General features: G+C 43.5%; 2 protein-coding genes across 3 annotated transcripts in view; one reads left to right on the plus strand and one right to left on the minus strand.

Annotated features, from left to right (window-relative positions):
• Positions 1-10,242, plus strand: APEX2 (apurinic/apyrimidinic endodeoxyribonuclease 2). Its single transcript, XM_047093629.1, has 6 exons — positions 1-291; positions 1,288-1,371; positions 3,387-3,567; positions 4,105-4,251; positions 5,001-5,070; positions 7,785-10,242. Exons 1-6 carry the CDS (start codon positions 135-137, stop codon positions 8,688-8,690), a joined length of 1,545 nt encoding a protein of 514 aa, XP_046949585.1. The 5' UTR covers positions 1-134; the 3' UTR covers positions 8,691-10,242.
• ALAS2 (5'-aminolevulinate synthase 2) overlaps positions 10,125-18,714 on the minus strand; it is a 26,095-nt gene continuing 17,505 nt past the window's right edge. For both annotated transcript variants that reach the window (XM_047093628.1, XM_047093627.1), the window contains 4 exons: positions 16,525-16,689; positions 15,676-15,944; positions 14,407-14,569; positions 10,125-10,414 (listed from right to left, as the gene is read on the minus strand). In XM_047093628.1, coding sequence (XP_046949584.1) covers positions 10,251-10,414; positions 14,407-14,569; positions 15,676-15,944; positions 16,525-16,689 — 761 coding nt within the window. In that variant the 3' untranslated portion in view covers positions 10,125-10,250. The remainder of the gene's footprint in view (positions 10,415-14,406; positions 14,570-15,675; positions 15,945-16,524; positions 16,690-18,714) is intronic.

Raw genomic sequence — 18,714 nt, forward strand, 5'->3', positions numbered from 1 at the left:
CAACGACGCTGTTGTGGCGCGCAGGAGAACGCAGGCGCCATTACGCGCGGAAGGCAGAACTTGGCCAAGTTGAGGGTGTCCCGCCGACCTGTGGCCCCTAGGTTGGGCGCGGACTGTGAGGCGTTGCAGTCAAGATGTTGCGCGTGGTGAGCTGGAACGTCAATGGGATCCGGAGCCCCCTGCAAGGGATGCTATACGAGGAGCCCAGCAACTATGCCGCCATGGTCGTGGGACGCATTTTGGACAAGCTGGACGCCGACATCGTGTGTTTTCAGGAGACGAAAGTGACCAGTGAGCGCTCAGAAGTCCAGGACCCATACCATACTTTACCTTTTCTACTAACTTTTGCCCCCTACTTATTATCATTTTACTTTCCTATTTCTCTATCCGTAGAGTCCTCTTAGACACGGTTCAGAATCCTGATCCCCTCCCCCTTAAACTCCTATCTCTCACGCCAGCTTTATGTCTTAATTCCCACTTCATCTCCTGTCCTCCGCAGAACCTTAATTCCCTCACCCTTGTAACCTTCATCCTCGCTCAGATCCCCTAATTTCCACTCATTATCCTGTCCCAGATCAGTACTCCAAATTTCCAATTTCCACACCCTGTCCAGCTCCAACTCTCAAATTAGATCCCCCAACTCCCCTTCCTTGCTCCCAGCTCAGATCCTTTAATTTCCACCCCACTTTTGCCCTTAGTTCAGATTATCTAATTCCTTCCTTTTTACCTCTCCATCTCAGATCCTCAGTTCTCCCCTCACATCCCCTATTTCTCTACCCCCATCTCTCCTTCCCAGGCTCAGAACCTTATATCATTTCTATCACATGTCCCACCCCAAGATTAGATCCCCTAAGTTACCTCTCTCACACACCCTAGCTCAACAACCCCATTCCTTCCCTCTCCCATGCACCCCCTCTAAGACCGTCTAACTACATTTCCCTCCATCCCCAATTCAGATCCTCTAATTGCCTCCCTCTCATACCTAGCTCAGATTCCCAGTTCCGTCTCCCATATTCCCATTCCCCACCTCCAGCTCCCTCCATTAACCTAATCATTAGCTTCCTCTCACCTAATTCCCTTCCTCACATTCCATAGCCTCCCCCTCCTTATATCAATTTCTTCTCTAGTCCCTACCTTTCTAGCTTCTCCTCTAATCATAGATATTTCCTCCCAACTCTGGCTCTGATATGTACAAGGAATTAGCCTACAACTGTTAATTACAGACCTTTGTGTATCTGGGGCTTTACTTTAGGGGTTTTTTCTTTTGTTTATTTGTTTATTTTGCAGGGGATGTGCTGACAGAGCCCCTGGCTATCACTGAGGGCTATAACTCCTATTTCAGCTTCAGCCGCAGCCGCAGTGGCTATTCTGGTAAATGGGGCTTTCTGGGGACTTAAAATGAGTGATGGAGGCAGTTCCGGGGGAGTTTTCCAATATTTGATGAGAAGGTCGTAAGAAACTCGGGCTTTTTCTTAAGTTTTTTTTTTTTTTGAAATTACAAAGCTACTTTTAATACTTTGGGGTGAGCCCCACAGGAATAAAAATACTGGGAAGGTGTAACCCCCTCACCCCCAGGGTGATCCAGGGGAAAAAGAGGCTACCTGAGGGGAAGGAAGTACAAAAGGGACATGCTGCAAACTCAGGGCAAAGGGAATGCCATCTGTGCTGGAACCTGTGAGAAAAGGCAAACTTTGGTGGGACTGGCTCCAGGCACACAGGGAAGGGCAAGAGGATTGGACACAAAGATACATGGATTCCTCCTTCTTCTCCTTAGCCTTTTTCTGCTTCTGCTGAATGATCTCGGAGTCCCTCTGCATGCGGGTAGCAGCAGAAGCCTGTCATTCTCATTCTTTGGACTTTCCCTTAACCTATTCACTCTGCTTTTTCATATTCTGGCTGGTGAGCTAGCTGGTTACCATGGGTCATGGTGAGGGCAGTGGCTCTGGCCTGTGTCTTTTGCATCCCCTAATTCTGTTCAGTGTTGAAGGTCCCCAGGCTTTTAATCCGCAGAGCTAAAGTCACATAAGATTATGTGAAGGATAGTTTTTATGTATAAAATTATTCTATTGGACTTTGGAAGCAATCATGTGGTAGTAAATTGTATGAGCTCTAGAGCCAGACTGCCTGGGTTTGAATCCTGTTTCACTTCCTAGCTGTGTACCCTCTGGCAAGTTACTCAACCTCTACATGCTTCATGTTTCCAGCTGAAAAATGGGAGATAATGCTTACCTCCTAGGGCTAGTATAGGCATACTTTGTTTTGTATGTATATATAGTATGCATGTATATTATATGTATATATGTATGTATATATTATATGTATATATAATACTAATATATAAACTTCTATGTAAATAAATATATAACATGAATTTACATATCTATATATAAATATACATATATATATATAAAACACTTTGTGTTTTGCATGTATTGTGTTATTTATTTATTTTAATGTTTACGTATTTTGAGAGAGAGTGTATGCGATCAGGGGAGAGGCAGAGAGAGAGTGAGAGAGAGAATCACAGTAGGCTCCATGCTGACAGCACAGAGCCCAACATGGGAGGGCCTCGATCCCAGAAACCGTGAGGTCATGACCAGAGCCAAAATCAAGAGTCAGACACTTAACCAACTGAGCCACCCAGGTGCCCCAGATACTGCATTTTTTGTAAGTTGAAGGTTTTATGGCAATCCTGTGTTACAAGTCCCTTGGCACCATTTTTCCAGCAACACTTGCTCACCTCATGTCTCTTTGTCAGTTTTTGGTAATTCCTACAATATTTCAAACATTTTTATTACATTTGTTATGGTAATCTGTGATCACTGCTTGCAAGTTGGTAAAAGCTCAGGTTAACAGGTTAGCACTTTTTAGCAATAAAGTATTTTTTATTTAAGGCATATACGTTGATTTTTTTAGACAAAATGTTATACATTTAATAGACTACAGCATAGTAACAACGTAACTTTTATCTGCACTGGGAAACCATAAGTTTCATTTGACTTGCTTTATTACAGTATTTGCTTTATTGTGGTCTGGAACTAAACTCACAATCTATTGGGGTATGCCTATACAAGGATTAAACAAATTAGCCCATGTGATAATAATAATAGCTAACACTTTTTGGGTATTTACCATGTGTCCATGTAAAACACTTAGAATATTAACTGTTATTAATTCTGTGGCTTTTTTAGATGAAGGAACTCAGACTCCATGGTTTGAGTAGAGTTGCCTTGGGCTCTTGGAGCCATCCATGGCCCTTGAGTTGGGAGGGTTGTCATTATAGCAACACTTGATGAAGATGTCTAAGGTGACCTTTGTGGGGACAACAAGCTGTGCAATAGGCTGTTGGCTTCTAGGTCTGCTCAGAGTACCCTGTCTGTCTCCAGGTGTAGCCACCTTCTGTAAGGACAGCGCTACCCCTGTGGCTGCTGAAGAAGGCCTCAGTGGCCTACTTGCCACTCAGAAGGGGGACGTGGGTTGCTATGGAAACATGGATGAATTCACCCAGGAGGAGCTTCGGGCTCTGGATAGTGAGGGCCGGGCCCTTCTCACACAGCACAAAATCCGGTAATAGTTCACATCCCCCTGTCACTGAGCACTGCTGCTTCTACTCTGAGTATGGTGATTCTGAGGCTTGCCTTAAAAAACATGTACTCATCATGGAAAACTTCCCAAATTTACCATTATTGGACTCTAGTTCTATCTGGGCTATTCACTGTGTGACGTTGGGCCAATCATGTTCCCTTCTGAGCTTTGAGTTCCCCATCTCTACAGTGGGGAACTGCAGGAGGTCCAGCTCTCTCATTACCCAGGCACCTCAAAAGCAACTTGGCAACTCATCACTCCCAGGTTGCTCTCTTTCTGGGTGTCTTGTTGTGAATGGCAGCACCATCATGTGGTTTACCTGGGGGTCATTCTAGATGCCCCTCTCTTTTGCCTTATCTGTAGTCAGTCCCCATGTCCTGTGCATGCCAGCTCATTCATGTCTTTCTGTTGCCTTCTTCACATCCATCCCACAGACAGCCATTAAGTGGAATCCACATGGTATGGGGAGGGAAAGCTTGGAAATGACCTTTTTGGTTGGGGGGGGTCTCTTCTCCCCAGCACATGGGAAGGGAAAGAGAAGATCTTGACCCTAATCAACGTGTACTGCCCCCACGCGGACCCTGGGAAACCTGAGCGGCTGGCATTTAAGATGCGCTTCTATAGCTTGCTGAAGATCCGAGCAGAAGCCCTCCTGGCAGCTGGCAGGTATTGTAAACCTGGGAAGTACTTGAGCTTGTTCTAGGTACATAGCCTATTTAGGTGTCAAGCTTTATTGGAAGGAATATGGGGTCTTTGTCTTTTGAGGTCCTTTAAAGCCTAGATGGAGACACCAGCATGCCTACCTGAATGGGCCCTGCTCTGTATGAGCTGTAAGGACCAGAAAAAGTGATACAAATATGGGTTTTATTCTCAGATACCTCTGAGCACCTATTGTGGTTCCTTTTACTCACTATGAGCCCCAAGTCTAGTTCTGGTTTTATTTTCTCTTTTGTTAAGTGAATGTATGAATTCCTACCTCACAGAATAGTTTTAAGGATGGAATGAGACAAAGAAAAAGTGCCTGGAAGCAAATGAAAAGTCTTGTCCCAGGGAAGGACAGGAAAGTGAGGGTGGCTTAGAGTAATCAAGGGTTGCTTCCTAAAAGAAGTAGTACCTGAGCTCAACTTTGAAGGACCAGAAAGATGCCTTAGGTAGAGATCAGTAAGACAATTGTGTCAAATAGGGAATGATGTCATCTTCGGAGATCAGAATTGGGTTGGTCAGACATAAAACGTGGTAATCTTGTGGTAAGATTGGAGAGGTAGGCTGCTATGCATTGCTGTGGGTTCCCACCTTGGCCTCAAGGTGGGAAGTGGCCAATCTGAGCTCTTGGGCCCAGGGGAAAGTACATGGGCCAGAACTATTGCTTCTCTTTCTTGAATGTCTAGTTGATAATCTCATATCCTGTTTTTCAGCCATGTGATCATTCTGGGTGACCTGAATACAGCCCACCGCCCCATTGACCACTGGGATGCAGTCAACCTGGTAAGGCTCTTCTAGGCCCCTGCCTCATTTCTTTTTTCTTTTCTTTTTTTTCTGATTGGGTTTCTGTTTAGCCAACCAACCAATGCTGGATTTTGGGGCCAAGGATAGCTTCCTTCATGGAAAAGCAGAGCTTAGTTTGAAATACTATTCTCAAAGCACTGAGGATTATTCATTCAGAAGACATTACTGATCTTGTCCTTGGCTTGGTCCTGAGCCATGTGCGGGGGCTCAGTTACCAGTCAGTACTGGCTCTTGGACCCTCAGAGGGCTCAGCATGGTGATGGGCTATGGACATATGAACAGCCAATTACAGAAAGGTGTCTTCAGGCTGAAGCAGAGATGGCAGGCCAGGAGTCTAGGCGTGCCTGGAGAAATGGGATTCCTGAGCCAACATAGACATTAGGGAGGCACCTGGAAATGGTTGGATTTTAAAAGATAAGTAGAACAGAGCTTTGGGGTGGAGAAAGCAAAGCATTCTAGCATGAGCAAAGGCTGCAAGGTGAGAATTTGCCTGGTGTGCATGGTGAACTGCAAGTCCCATTCTTGTTAGGCAGTGACATGGAAAGGGAGGTGAGTGGCCAGAGATGGGGCTGGAGAGTCCTTTGGGGGCCAGATTTCAAGGTCCTTGAAATCTACATTGCCTTGATCATTTCCCTAATATTCCCTGGTTTCTTGCTCATGAGCCTTCAATACCTCCCTGTTACTTGTGCAATGCAGAGAAAACATCTAGGCCTGGCATTGAAGACTTTTTCTGGTCTGTGCCCAGTCTCCACTTCCATCCTCAGTACTCCTACACACTCCATCCACTGCAGACAGATCGTCTCCTCTCAGTCCATTGCAAAAGTTATTCTCATTTTGGCCTTTCTCACTGACCATTCTGTCTTTTCTTCTTGTATGAATGTCTCATCTCTGAGTGCCTCTAGGCCGATGGTTCTCACCCCGATAGCACATTAGAATGAGGAACTTTTACAAGAGTATCAATATCTTGGTGCCACCCAGACCAATTAAATCAGAATCTTTTGGGCGTGGGGCCAGAGCAGCAGTATGTTTTAAAAGGTCCTAGGCTGATTTTATTGTACAGTCAAGCTTGACTAGAATCTATAAGCCAGTTCCCAATTTGCCTTATAAAGGGGAGTGATCAGTAATTTATGCTGGCATAGTCCAGCTCAGTATTGGGCATGGCTCAAAGAAGGGGCTGTAGGAAGATTCCTTGATTAGTTTGCAGAAGAGCCACATAAACATACATGTGGCTTCTAGCTGGGAAAATGAACAGAAATGAGATAATGAAAGAATGGTGGTGGTTGTGTGTGGTGGGGAAGAGAGTGTACATTACAAAGCCTTCGGTCCCTTCCTACCTTATTCCTCATCAGGCCTTTACTCAGTCTGTTCTTTCTGTTTCCTGAGATAGTTTGTATAACTTTATACCTTTTCTTCTTAGTTCAGAACTATTGTAGATCTCAAAAGTGCACCTCTTCTTCCTTCTGAGTAAAGAGAATTAATAGTACCAGGTCATATGACAAGCACAAACTTTCCAAAATAGCAGAATATGTTGACTTCCTAAAAGACTGGCTCTTTTAGTCTTTTTTTTTTTTTAATAAGCTCCATGCCCAACATGGGGCTTGAACTCAAGACCCTGAGATCAAGAGTCGTACGTTCTACTGAATGAGCCAGCCAGGTGCCCCAGCTCTTCATCTCCCTAAATGGCACCATTATCCCCTTGGCTACTCCAACCAGAAGTCTGGGAGTTGTGTTAGTATTGTTCTTTTCTATCCGCCCCCATCCCACATTCAATTGATCAGTGAGTACTTGACTTTAGTTTCAAACCATCTCTTAATTTCATTTCTCTTTGTCTCCTCAGGCCCTACCCTAGTCTGAGTGATTATCCTCTCTTGCTTGCATGGACTATGATAGTTATCCTACTGGTCTGCTGGTCCCCAGTCTGGTCTCCCCTCAAGTCTTTTGGGTACACTGCTCCCTCTCTCCACAGGCCCATTACAGAGGCTGCCCTCTCAATTTATAACACCCTCTGCCTGGCTTGCTCTTGCTCAGCCTTCACTTCCCAGCTCTAGATCACTTTTCAGGATGAGTTCAGGTTTCTACTTTGTCCCTAGCATCATGCCTGGCAAATAATCTGTGTTCTTTGAACGTTTTTCATTGAATGAGTGGGTGGGCAGGGGGATTGGATGGATGGATGAGTTGGGGATCAGAGCCAAAGGAAATACTTAGGCATAGATTTGTGGAGCTCCTCAGCTGAGGAGTTGGTGGGGTAGTGGGAAGATGGTCTCTGAGGCCTCTGACACACACAAGATAAGACAAATTGTTCCAGAGGGTTTAAATGAAAAGGGTAACAGTCTTAACTCCTAATCCCAGTCCTACTTCCTAGAGGTAACCATTTTTAGCTTTCTGCTTTCCATCCTTTTGGGAGCAGTTTGAGAATTGCTTTGATTAAACAAACAAGCTTTCAGATTTGGCATTTATGGATCAATGCAAGGCAAATGTAACCTGATACAGAAGGAAAAACAAACATGGACTTTTAAATAAGTAAGGATGGAAATTGAATTCCAACTCTGCCAGTTCTGGACTGTGTGACCCTGAGTATTAGTCTTCTTTGGAACAATCAAGTTTTCTCATCTGAAAAATGAAGCAGTTGGTTTTAAGTCTCTTCCAGGTCTAGGCATCTAGTTTTGCCTGTCTTCCTCTTTCCCCTTTGCCAGGAATGCTTTGAAGAGGACCCAGGGCGCAAGTGGATGGACGGCTTGCTCAGTAGCCTGGGATGCCAGACTGGGTCTCATGTGGGGCCCTTCATTGATAGCTACCGCTGCTTCCAGCCAAAGCAGGAGGGGGCATTCACCTGCTGGTCAGCAGTCAGTGGTGCCCGGCATTTGAATTATGGCTCCCGGCTTGACTATGTGCTGGGGGACCGGACCCTGGTAATAGACACTTTCCAGGACTCCTTCCTACTGCCTGAGGTGATGGGTTCTGACCATTGCCCTGTGGGTGCAGTCTTGAGTGTGTCCTCTGTGCCAGCAAAAGAGTGCCCACCTCTGTGTACCCGCTTCCTCCCTGAGTTTGCAGGCACCCAGCTCAAGATCCGTCGTTTCCTAGTTCGTCTCAAAGATCCTGTGTTCAGGCATTCAGCACTGAAACTCAACAATAAAACCCAGGTACAGATGCACCAAAACAAAGCCCGTGTGCGCTCAACCAGGCCTCGGCCAAGTCAAGCTGGCTCCAGCAGAGGCCAAAAAAACCTGACAAGCTACTTCCAGCCATCTTCCAGCCATCCCCAAGCTTCTCCTAACTTGGAACTTCCTAGTGTGGGTGCCCTCGTGACCCCAAAGACGTCAGAAAAGGAGGTGATGGCCAAAGTGGTAGAGGGGCAGGCCAGTGCTTCAGAGGCCAAGGATGAGAAGGAGATGCGGACCTCTTTTTGGAAGTCTGTGCTAGGGGGGCCCTTGTCCATGCCCCTCTGTAGGGGCCACAGGGAGCCATGTGTGAGGCGAACTGTGAAGAAGCCAGGACCCAACCTGGGCCGCCACTTCTATATCTGTGCCAGGCCCCAGGGTCCTCCCACTGACCCTTCCTCCCGCTGCAACTTCTTTCTCTGGAGCAGGCCCAGCTGAATCAACCCAGGCCTAGGGATATCTATCATGGTTAACCCTGTACATACTCAGGCCAGCCCCCTCCTAGGCTACCTCTTCCTCCCCCAAGTCCTCCTCCTCTTCTTCCACTTTCCTCAAGGACCCTTCCCTTTCCTCTTTCTCTTCCTCTTCCTTCTTTAAGGCCTCTCTTACTCTTTCTTCTTCCTGCCTAGCTCCTCCTCATTGGTGAGCTACTTGTTTGTGCCCTATTGCTGTGACCGAATTCCCCAATGTGCTTCCCACCTTCTTGTCAGAAGTATATAGGAACCAATTGCCGCAGAAAGTTGGTTTTAAACCCCTTTATTCCTTGCTGACAAATATATCTGTGCCTAAATAAAGTCTGTTTTTATTTTAGCATACCATGTCATGTACACAATTTGGATATGCTCCATGAAGTTGAGTTAGAGACATTATCTCAACACTGGATTTCCCAGCGGCCTGTAGCCTGATGATACAACTCCTAGAGAGAGGGGAGGAAGGAAGAGTGGTATTCACTATAAAGGTGCTCTGTTGAGTTGTAGGGGTTCCTTGCACTGCTGATGTTGGATCAGCAAGGGAGGTGGGTGTGGTATGTTAGAAAGCTCAGGTGGATTGTGTAGCCTTAAACTGGCACTTCCCAACTGGTGTGTTCCACAGCTACCACAAATATAGGGTGGAAAGAAATGGCCTTAGAGTTTCCAAGCAGGGCACAAATGTCAGGAGAGATTGCCTCCTAAGCAAGTGGTGTCATTAGTTCACCCAGGAGTGCCATGCAAATGTTTTCTGTGTGCTATGGCCTGGAAAGATTGGGAGCATTGCCTTGAAAAAGTTGCTTGCTATAGCCAACTCTCTTTCCCACCTTGGAAAATAGAGCTGGTAAGTCCTGTTCTACAATAGAGCTGGTCTACAATAGACATAGACAATAGAGCTTGTCCTGTTCTACAATAGAGCTGGTAAGTCCTGTTTCCTTCCACTTTTCCATAGTGGAAAAGAAAGAGGACATCCATTCTATTTGTATCAAGTAACTAAAAAGTTGCTTGCTATAGCCAAGTCTCTTTCCCACCTTGGAAAATAGAGCTGGTAAGTCCTGTTCTACAATAGAGCTGGTCTACAATAGACATAGGACAATAGAGCTAGTTCTGTTCTACAATAGAGCTGGTAAGTCCTGTTTCCTTCCACTTTTCCATAGTGGAAAAGAAAGAGGACATCCATTCTATCTGCTGGATAATACCTCCAAAGTTTTGGGGAACTATTCCTCTCTTCCAGATAGTTCAGTTAGGGCTGATTCTATCTCCTGACTTCAGGGGCTACATGGGCCTATTGTGTCCAGGTCTACCATTAATGAGTCAGTCAGTCCCTGGATTTTCCTCATGGCGCTGCCACTCATCTGAAGGAGTCAGATATGCAGTTTTCTGTCTAATAAAGGGCTACAAATGCTGCAGTTTGTTATTTGTTTATTTTTAGACTGAAGTCAGCTAGAGGCACACAATAAAGCAGAGGATAGGAGGAGGCTCAGTCCGAAGTGAAGTGCAGATGGGGTGGAGCTTTCAGGCAGCTGGTTTCTCAGGCATAGGTGGTGACATACTGGGGCCCCATGTTTCCAAAGTAGGAGCGTTCCCACTCACTCATAAGCTCAAAGTGCACAGGCCGGTGACAGAAATTGCAGGCAGCCATAGACACATCCTGGAGAGGCAGCCCCACCTCAGTCCAGGCTACCAGCAGCTTCTCTAAAGGTGGTAGGGGGGTGGGGAAGGAAAGAATTGGTTAGACTAGGTCTTAATCCCTGTGTCACAATACAGATGTGCCAAGATAATGATCCCCTCAAACCTCTCAGATATCTTGGAGCCAGAAGTAACCTCTTCTGTTTGCTCCATTGTGTGCTATGAATGTTACCATTTGTGTGGGTGCTGTTATATACAAAAGATTGGGAAGCATTTGACACAATTTAAAGCTGTACTGGCCTGGTCTGGACCACTCTGTAAGTACAGGACATGCTGTGGCCTAAGAAGTGAATCCATCTGCTTGGAAACTCAGCCTGATAAGTTAACACTGACAGTAATGATGCAGTGTCATCATTGTGACCTGGGAGCCTGGGGCAGAGGGAGTTCCTGGAGTGGGTGGGAGCCCAGAGGAGAGAACCTGACCCTGTTGTTGGAAGTGCCTCAAGTGTGTGCCAGGGCTCTATCCTTGGCTTTGTTTTTATGCTTACTCCCTGGGAGATCTTGTCTAGTCTCATGGCTTTTAAATACCATTTATATGCTAATTCTGAACATTTCAACTCAGCCCAGACCCTTCTGAATTCTAGATTTGTATATCCAATTTTCTTTCTGTATTTCCACCTGGGTGTCTGATAAGCATTTTTCACTTCACATGAACACAACTGAGCTAATTATCTCCCTACCTTCCATCAAGTCTAATTTCAACCTTACCCATCTCGCAGTTGATGGCAATTCCAGTTGCTCATTTGAAAAATTTTAGAGCCATCCTTTATTTTTCTCTTTTTCTCCTACCACACATCCAATTTATTAGCAAGTAACCACTGGCCAGCAAGTAACCACTGGCTTCACCTTCAATAATTAAAACACTTCTCATCACCTTTAATGCCATCATCAGGTCCTAGTCACTATCCTCTCTTACCTGGATTATTACAGTAGCCCCCAAATGGATCTCTCTGCTTCCACTCAGTCTCCCTTTCAGTCTATTCTCAACATAGAAGTTGGACCAGTTCTATTAAAATGTGAGTCAACTATGTCACTCTGCTCAAATCCTTCAAAGGACTGTCTATTTCAGAGTCAAAGCCAAAATCCTTCCACTGGACTACAATACCCTACACAGTCTGGCCTCACATTTCCCCTCACCCACTTTTCTGTCTGCCTCTTGCTTATACCACTTCATCTACACTCATCTCTTTATTGTTCCTCAAGTACAGAGGAAATACTCCTGTGATTGGGTCTTCCCTGCCTTATGTTGTTACATCTGCTTGGTTGACCTTTCTTTTGATATCTACCCAGCTAATTCCTTCACTTCCTTCATAGCTTTGTTCAAGTGTCACCTCAATGATCTCTACGCTTAACACTTTAATGCTACAACCCTCGAAACTAACTCCTCCCCAAAAGCACTTCTTATCCCCTTATCCTGCTTTTTTTTTCCCATAACACTTAAAAGTACCATGCTATAATGCATTACTTATTTTTTAAAGTTTTTTGACTATCTCCTTCCACTAGAATATAGCCTCCAGAAGGATAGTTATTTTACACCTTTTGTTTACTGCTATATCCCCAGCACCTAGAACAGTGTCTAGCAACAGTACATACTCCCATACTCAATAAATATAATTGAAAGAATGAATGAAAGGATGGCTGATTTAAGTCTAGAAGGTAAAAGTATGTAAGCCGGAGGGAAGAGTGAAGGAGAGCATTCCTATTAAAAGGGAGCATAATTGGCAAAGCACCAGAGGTAAGAAAGTAGAGCAAAATGAGGGAACTATAAGTCACTCAGTGTAACTAGAGAAATAAAAGACGTGGAAAAAAAGTGAGGACATAGAGATCACCAGGTTGAAGGCTTTGAAGGTCATGCCAAGGAGCTTCAACTGTTCTATATGCCAGTGGTCTCCAAATTTTGGAGTGTACATTCTATCAATACAAACATTTTAGCACATACCTTCAATCTATGTATATTTTTTATATACTGAAACTTGTATCGTCAGTCTATATGTTAAAGATCCATATCAGTAATGCCTAATTTCCTATTTTTAAGATATAAAAGGTAAACACAAGATTCTAATAGCCCTGCTCATCCTATGGATCATCTTGTATACCTCACATTGGAGACCACTGCTCTAGTCTAGGCAAATAGGAAACATGAAGAGGTTTAAGCAAGAGAGGTAGTCAAATGTTTACAAAAACCCCTCTGATGGTCATTATAGGGAAGAAATTATGGATCAAGAGAGAAGCAGAATAATTAGGAAGAAATCACATTGACATACTCAAAACCTGGCAATAGAAAAAACAGATTAGGCTATAGAGACCAGTTGCAGGATTTCAGGAAGGGTCGGCTGTGGGATTGAAAGATTGGTGGAGTCATTGTAGATGCTTCTCATATATCTTTCCTGCCAAAGCTCAGCGTAAATGGACACTCAGAGAACCGAGAGTACTGAGGACTCTATAATTGAAGCCCAGAACAATTTAGAGGACTGAGCAAAAGATCCAGGAGTCTGGATCATCAGCTGAGGTAGTAGACCTAGTGGTTATGGCAATGGAAGTAGAGACAGACTCCCCAGTTCAAATCTAGTAGCTGTGTGATCTTAGACCCATTACTATATATTTTTATGCTTTGATTTCCATATATATATGTATTTTATATATATATATATATATATATATATATATATATATATGTGTGTGTGTGTGTATATATATATATATATATATATATAATGGAAATGGAATGGAAATATAATGGAAATGGAAACATATATATGCTTTGATTTCCATATATATATATATATGTATTATATATATATAATGGAAATATATATATAATGGAAATGCTAATAGCATCTCTATCCCATGAGTATTAGGTAAGTTAATACATGCAGTGTTTGGAACAGTGCTTGGGACATGTAAGTACTTAATAGATGTTGGCTAGCATATTTGGTGTTTTTAAATGAATGAATGGCACCTGACTATCTTGTCTTCCTTGAACTATAATACTGCCTATGCTCCAGACATACAGAATGACTGTTGCCAATGTATGTCCTCTGTTTTCCTATCTCTAGGTCCTTGATCATGGGATTGCCTTATTCTGGAATGTCCTTACACTATACAACGTGTACTTCAAGGTGCAGCACAAGGACTTCCTCACCCACAAAGCCTTCCTAACTTCATGCTTCCTACTTTACCTAGCCCTACGTGATCACTCTCCCTCCAGCTCCTGGAGTGCTAGATCTCATCATACTGGAGCAGTACTGTCTATGTCTGTCTCCTTTGCTAGACCATCACCTGTCTACATGTCTTTTGCCCAACAGAGTTGGAATACACATCTGCTCTATGCCAGGCCCCATGCTAAAAACTGCACCCAATGAGAATTCAGTAAACTTTAGGTGAATTGACTAAACTGGCATCATTCAGGACACAACTCAACCTACTCGGTAGTTCTACAAGTCTTTCAACTCATTCTCTGTCTTATGTTGTCTTTGTAGCCTCATAGATTGACACTCTTCCACTTCATTCCTACTACCCTACTTTCCAGTAACACCTGCTTATTGTTCTTGATATATCTCAGGCTGCTTCCCACTATTCACCTTGCCTTTCTTCATGCTCTTCCCTTTGCTAGGAATACCACTTCCACACTCTCTTTTCTTGGTCCAATACCACTCACCTTGTAAGACTCAGCTCAGGTGTTACCTCAGTAGGAAGCCTGTCTTGAATCTCACATGTTGGGTCAGGCCCCTCCTTTCTGCTCCCACAACTCCCTGATGCACTCTTTGTTGAAATTTGATCACCCCTTAAAGTCATTGTTTGTGTCCACTATGGCTCAACTGAACTAGAGCCCTATGGGTCTATTTCTCATCCATTTATTACCATAGTAGAGGGTCTGGAACACAATAGATATTCTAGAAATAAACTTTTAAACTGAATGTCATTCATTCTCTCAACTTCTTCAGATCTTGGGGCTGAAGGCAAAGAGACTGCTATAGACACCCATATTGAGAACTTACCCACAAACTCATCCATCATGTGAGGGCTGTGGTGGGGGGAGGGTGCCAGGCGCAGCAGCTCTTCACCTCGGGGGACAGTTGGGTAGTTGATGGCCTGCACATAGATACCATGCTTGGAGAGCAGGAGATCACAGATCTTGCTGTTCAATGCTGCATCACCCACCTGGGGTCAGGAGAAAAGCCTGTCAGTATCTGCTAACCTAATAACTAGTTCCATTAAGCAGGTGGAGGGAGCCACATCAATGAACATCACTGAATTTTTGGACAGTTTTTTTCCATAAGGGGCTTATAGTGGCAGCTCCAGAATTTCTATTAAGGAGTTTTTCAGAGGCAGCAATTAAATTTGAAGGGGTTGGGATGGAGGTGGTGCTAGGTACCTTGTCTTGATTCTGTTTGCAAAGCAAGCACACTGGTTTTACCTAGATGGCATGTTAATTTGTGGTGGTTCTGGGTAAGAAGATACCCCCTCCCTAAACTACCTCTGTGGTGCTTTCATTGGGTTAATTAAAAAAAAACATATCAAAATAGTCTTTCTCAGTATCCCCAATATTTCCCAATATCCCCAAAAAGGAATACTGGGTTAGTCCAAGGAGCAGTGACTATTTCTTTCTCATCCATAAAACAGTCACATAAAAAGTGTCCTTACCACACCCTGACATACTGACATATACAAATAGATGTTATTTAAGAAAGAAGTAGCAATTCATTTCTAAAGGCAGTAAATTCTTAAACATACTTGGGAATCCAAAATAGCTTCTTGTCCCATGATTTTTTATTTTCTAACTTTTTTTTTTACTTAAATTCTTATTAAGAAATGTTTCACATCATGACTGTATTATACATACACATATACACATATACAAACCTCAAACAAATGTCTCACAAAATGATACCTTCTCTATGTTTGATGTATTCCAACATTTTCTATTCTGTTTTTTAAACATTTTCAATGCTAGTCATAACCTACTAAACTGATTTTGTGACCCACTAATGGTCTTGATCCATAATTTCAAAAACACTGAATTATAGGTCATGGGTACCTAATATTGTGAGGGTCAGGACAGTCTAATAATCATGAGATTATAGCTAATGCAAAAAGAGGTGGTTAATCCAGAATGGCTGATAATTTTTCAAAAAGGTAACAAAGCTCCAGATAAGGAGAGTAGGAAAGCAAAGAGCTGATGAGAAGAGCAGGTGTTGATTTGCTGGGTGTGGGAAGGTCCCAGAAGAGATAAGTAAGTAGGGCAATGGTCAGGGTTGGGCTCTCACCCGGATAGGGATGATGTGGCTGGGGCAGGGGATGACAGGAAGTCCCTTGTCCATTAGTAGCTGGCGCATGTGCTTGACATTTCGCTGGTGGGCTCGCCTCAGAGCTTGGCCCTCCTCTCCCTTGAGAAGTTGCACAGATTCCAGAGCTCCAGAGAGCACCATGGGAGGGAGTGAGGTGGTGAAGATGAAGCCAGCAGCATAGGAGCGTATCATGTCCACCAAGTCACTGGTGCTGGCGATGTAGCCCCCCACACAGCCAAAGGCCTTGCCTGGAGACAAGGAGAAGAAGGATATGCACAGAGACTGTCATTAGTCTCTAGAGGAATAGGATCATATCCAGGTAACACAAGGATGTGCACCAGAAGCTGGAGCTCCAGACTCCTTTCTCAGGCCTCTGCTTATCTCTCTTGTCCATGACAAGACAGATAACTGATAATTCTGCTGCTTTGAAATAGGACTTTCATGGTCTGCCATATGCAGTGACTAGATAGGCAGGAGCTGGGTGGGGACCTTTAGCTGGTTAGGCCCAAAAATGGAACTAAAATGAAATTTGGAGCTGGAGTAGGGAAGGAATTTAGAACCACAACTCTTCATGTACTGACTTGAACCTGGCTATTTGGCCCAGCTTAGCTTTTTTTTTTTTTTTTTTTTTTTTGAGAAAAACCCTCCCAGACTTTCTCAGCATCCTGCAGTAGGGTGGGAGTGGAAGGAGGGAATCCAGGAGTTCCATAGCCTGAAGCTGTGAATTCTACCCAAATATCTTATAGCTTTGGGGAGGAGGAAGGAAAGGGCCTTACAGGGGCCTTGTTTCTGGATTATATATAAAGGCAGCCCAAGGTACTCACTCACCAAGAGTTCCAGAGACAATGTCAATCTTGTGCATAACTCCATCACGCTCCCCAATCCCAGCACCCCGGGACCCATATAGTCCTACAGCGTGAACCTCATCCACGAAGGTCAGAGCTCCGTACTGGTGGGCCACATCACACAACTCCTCAAGGGGACAGATGGCACCTGAGAAAATAGAGGTAGGAGATTACAACCCTTCCCCAGGGTTTGTGACCCATAACTACTTTGGGTTGGAAAAGGATGAGGGTGTGTATACTCGGGACTATTTCAAACCTCTTTAAATGTGTTGAATGCTTCCACCTCATTCCCACTCAAAGGGTGTGTGTGTGTGTGTGTGTGTGTGTGTGTGTGTTTGCGTGTATTTGCGTGCGTGTGTGTATTATCCCTAGTTTGCAATCAAAGCTTACCTCTCTACTTTTTACTTCTGACAGTATCTGTCCTCTTGTTTAAGGCATTTCCTAGCCTCATTCAATTTTTTTTTTCCCTCCTACAAGTCTGTGTATTTTCACTTAGGGTTGCACTGGCCCATATGATGCCTTTGTTTTAATAAATTAAAAAAAAAGCAACTTTTTGATCTAGGTTAATGCCGTCCTGATTTCAGATCCAATTCATTCACTCAGGCAGGTGCTTTTGGAATCCCTGTCAATATCTTTATACTTCACTGGTCCTCCTTGTTTCTATCTTTCTGGATTTCTGTCATTATCTTTTTTCCATAACCATTTCCATTGTTATTTCTATGTCTCCATTTTTCTGTCTCTGCTTTTGTTTTTCTCTTTCTGTTTTTTTCTCTCCTTCCCTCCCTCCCCTTCCTCCCTAACTTAACCATCTCGCTGTTTGTGTCCCTTTATGTCTACATCTTTCTGCTTCAGACTTTCTCTGTAAGTTTGTGTGTCTTTCTGAGTTTCCTTGTGCCTCTATCACTTTGTCTTTTCTGTGCCTCTGTGGGATTGCGTTTCTCTCATCTATGTTAATACTGTTACCTGAGGGCACCCTCCCACAGGCACAGTCTCAGTTTATTGAATGAAAGAGAATTAGAAGTAATCTGTATGAATAGTGAGAAACATTTTTACCATTTTCCATTTACCAATTTACCATTTTCCCACGTTATTCTAGACATCTTCTATGCTTATAGTTGTTTATAAGGTCTTCAAATGGCTATGAATCTCATATATAGACTTTGTGGCCACTCTGCATATATAAGAACTCATACATTCTGTCTTTCCCCATCTGCAAAATGCTGAGGTGCAGGCAGTTGGAATACAGAATAACGTTCTTCAGGTGAAAACAGGGGCTCCAAACCAGGATTAAAGAATGTGAGCAACTCTTGGGACAATATGAGGGAAGAAAATCACAGGAAGTGGAACTTGAGATAAAGAGTAAGATGACTCAAGCATCATTTCAATGGGAGAAATTTAGCCCTAGAATTGATAGTTTAAGCAGTTTCTGCCGACAAAATAAGGAGCCATTCACTTGCAAATGTAAGGAAGTTAAGTGATCCCAAGATGGTTTCCACTAAAGACAATGAATTAGACTAGTTTCAGCTAGTTGTAGAACTGCAGTGGGCACAACAGTAAGTTCTTCACATATATCAACTAAATTCTCACAGCTACTCTATTATAACCTCCATTTTACAAATAAAGCAACAGACACAGAGCAATTAAGAAATTTGCCCAAGCTATTAAGTTGTCATATTGGGATTTGAACATGAATAGTCTGGTTCCGCTGTTTCAGCATCACAGTTACGTTATGCTGATGGCACTTATATAGGCTAAATCAGGTAATACTATGGACTCTCCTTTGTTTCAGTTGGAAAAACAACAAATTGAAATGAAGTGAGGGCATCTCTCTTTAATAAATCAAGAAGGTGATGCCTGAAACACATGAATTCTGCTCAAAAAGGTAGCAATAGGTAGCAATTTGAGCATTGTTTTAGTTAGGGGAAGATCAGAGGAAGAAGGGTAAAGATCATTTATTTCTACTTAGATCATAATAAATGGGATGACTTCCATTGTCTCTAATTCTTGCAACCAAATATTTTATGTTGGGGAAAACTGAGACTCAGGGAGTTTAAGAGTTACCCAAGACCATAGAACCAGTAAGTGCCAGAGGTGAGGATTGAGCCCAGGTCTGTCTCACTTGCAAACAAATTTTGATTCCAATGCTTCATACTAGACCTTGCAAAAACTCTCA

This window comes from Lynx rufus, unplaced genomic scaffold (genome assembly GCF_022079265.1).
Source record: "Lynx rufus isolate CCGP_SWC_20201006 ecotype Redwood Valley unplaced genomic scaffold, mLynRuf1.p SCAF_35, whole genome shotgun sequence".
In the NCBI taxonomy this organism is placed as follows: domain Eukaryota; kingdom Metazoa; phylum Chordata; class Mammalia; order Carnivora; family Felidae; genus Lynx; species Lynx rufus.

What these genes read in the sequence shown, in the direction of transcription:
- APEX2 (XM_047093629.1), top strand. Translation starts at nt 135, where the DNA reads ATGTTGCGCGTGGTGAGCTGGAACGTCAATGGGATCCGGAGCCCCCTG. An exon ending in TCAGGAGACGAAAGTGACCA is followed by an intron (nt 292 to 1,287) that starts GTGAGCGCTCAG and finishes TTTATTTTGCAG; the next exon opens with GGGATGTGCTGACAGAGCCC. An exon ending in ACTGGGATGCAGTCAACCTG is followed by an intron (nt 5,071 to 7,784) that starts GTAAGGCTCTTC and finishes CCCCTTTGCCAG; the next exon opens with GAATGCTTTGAAGAGGACCC.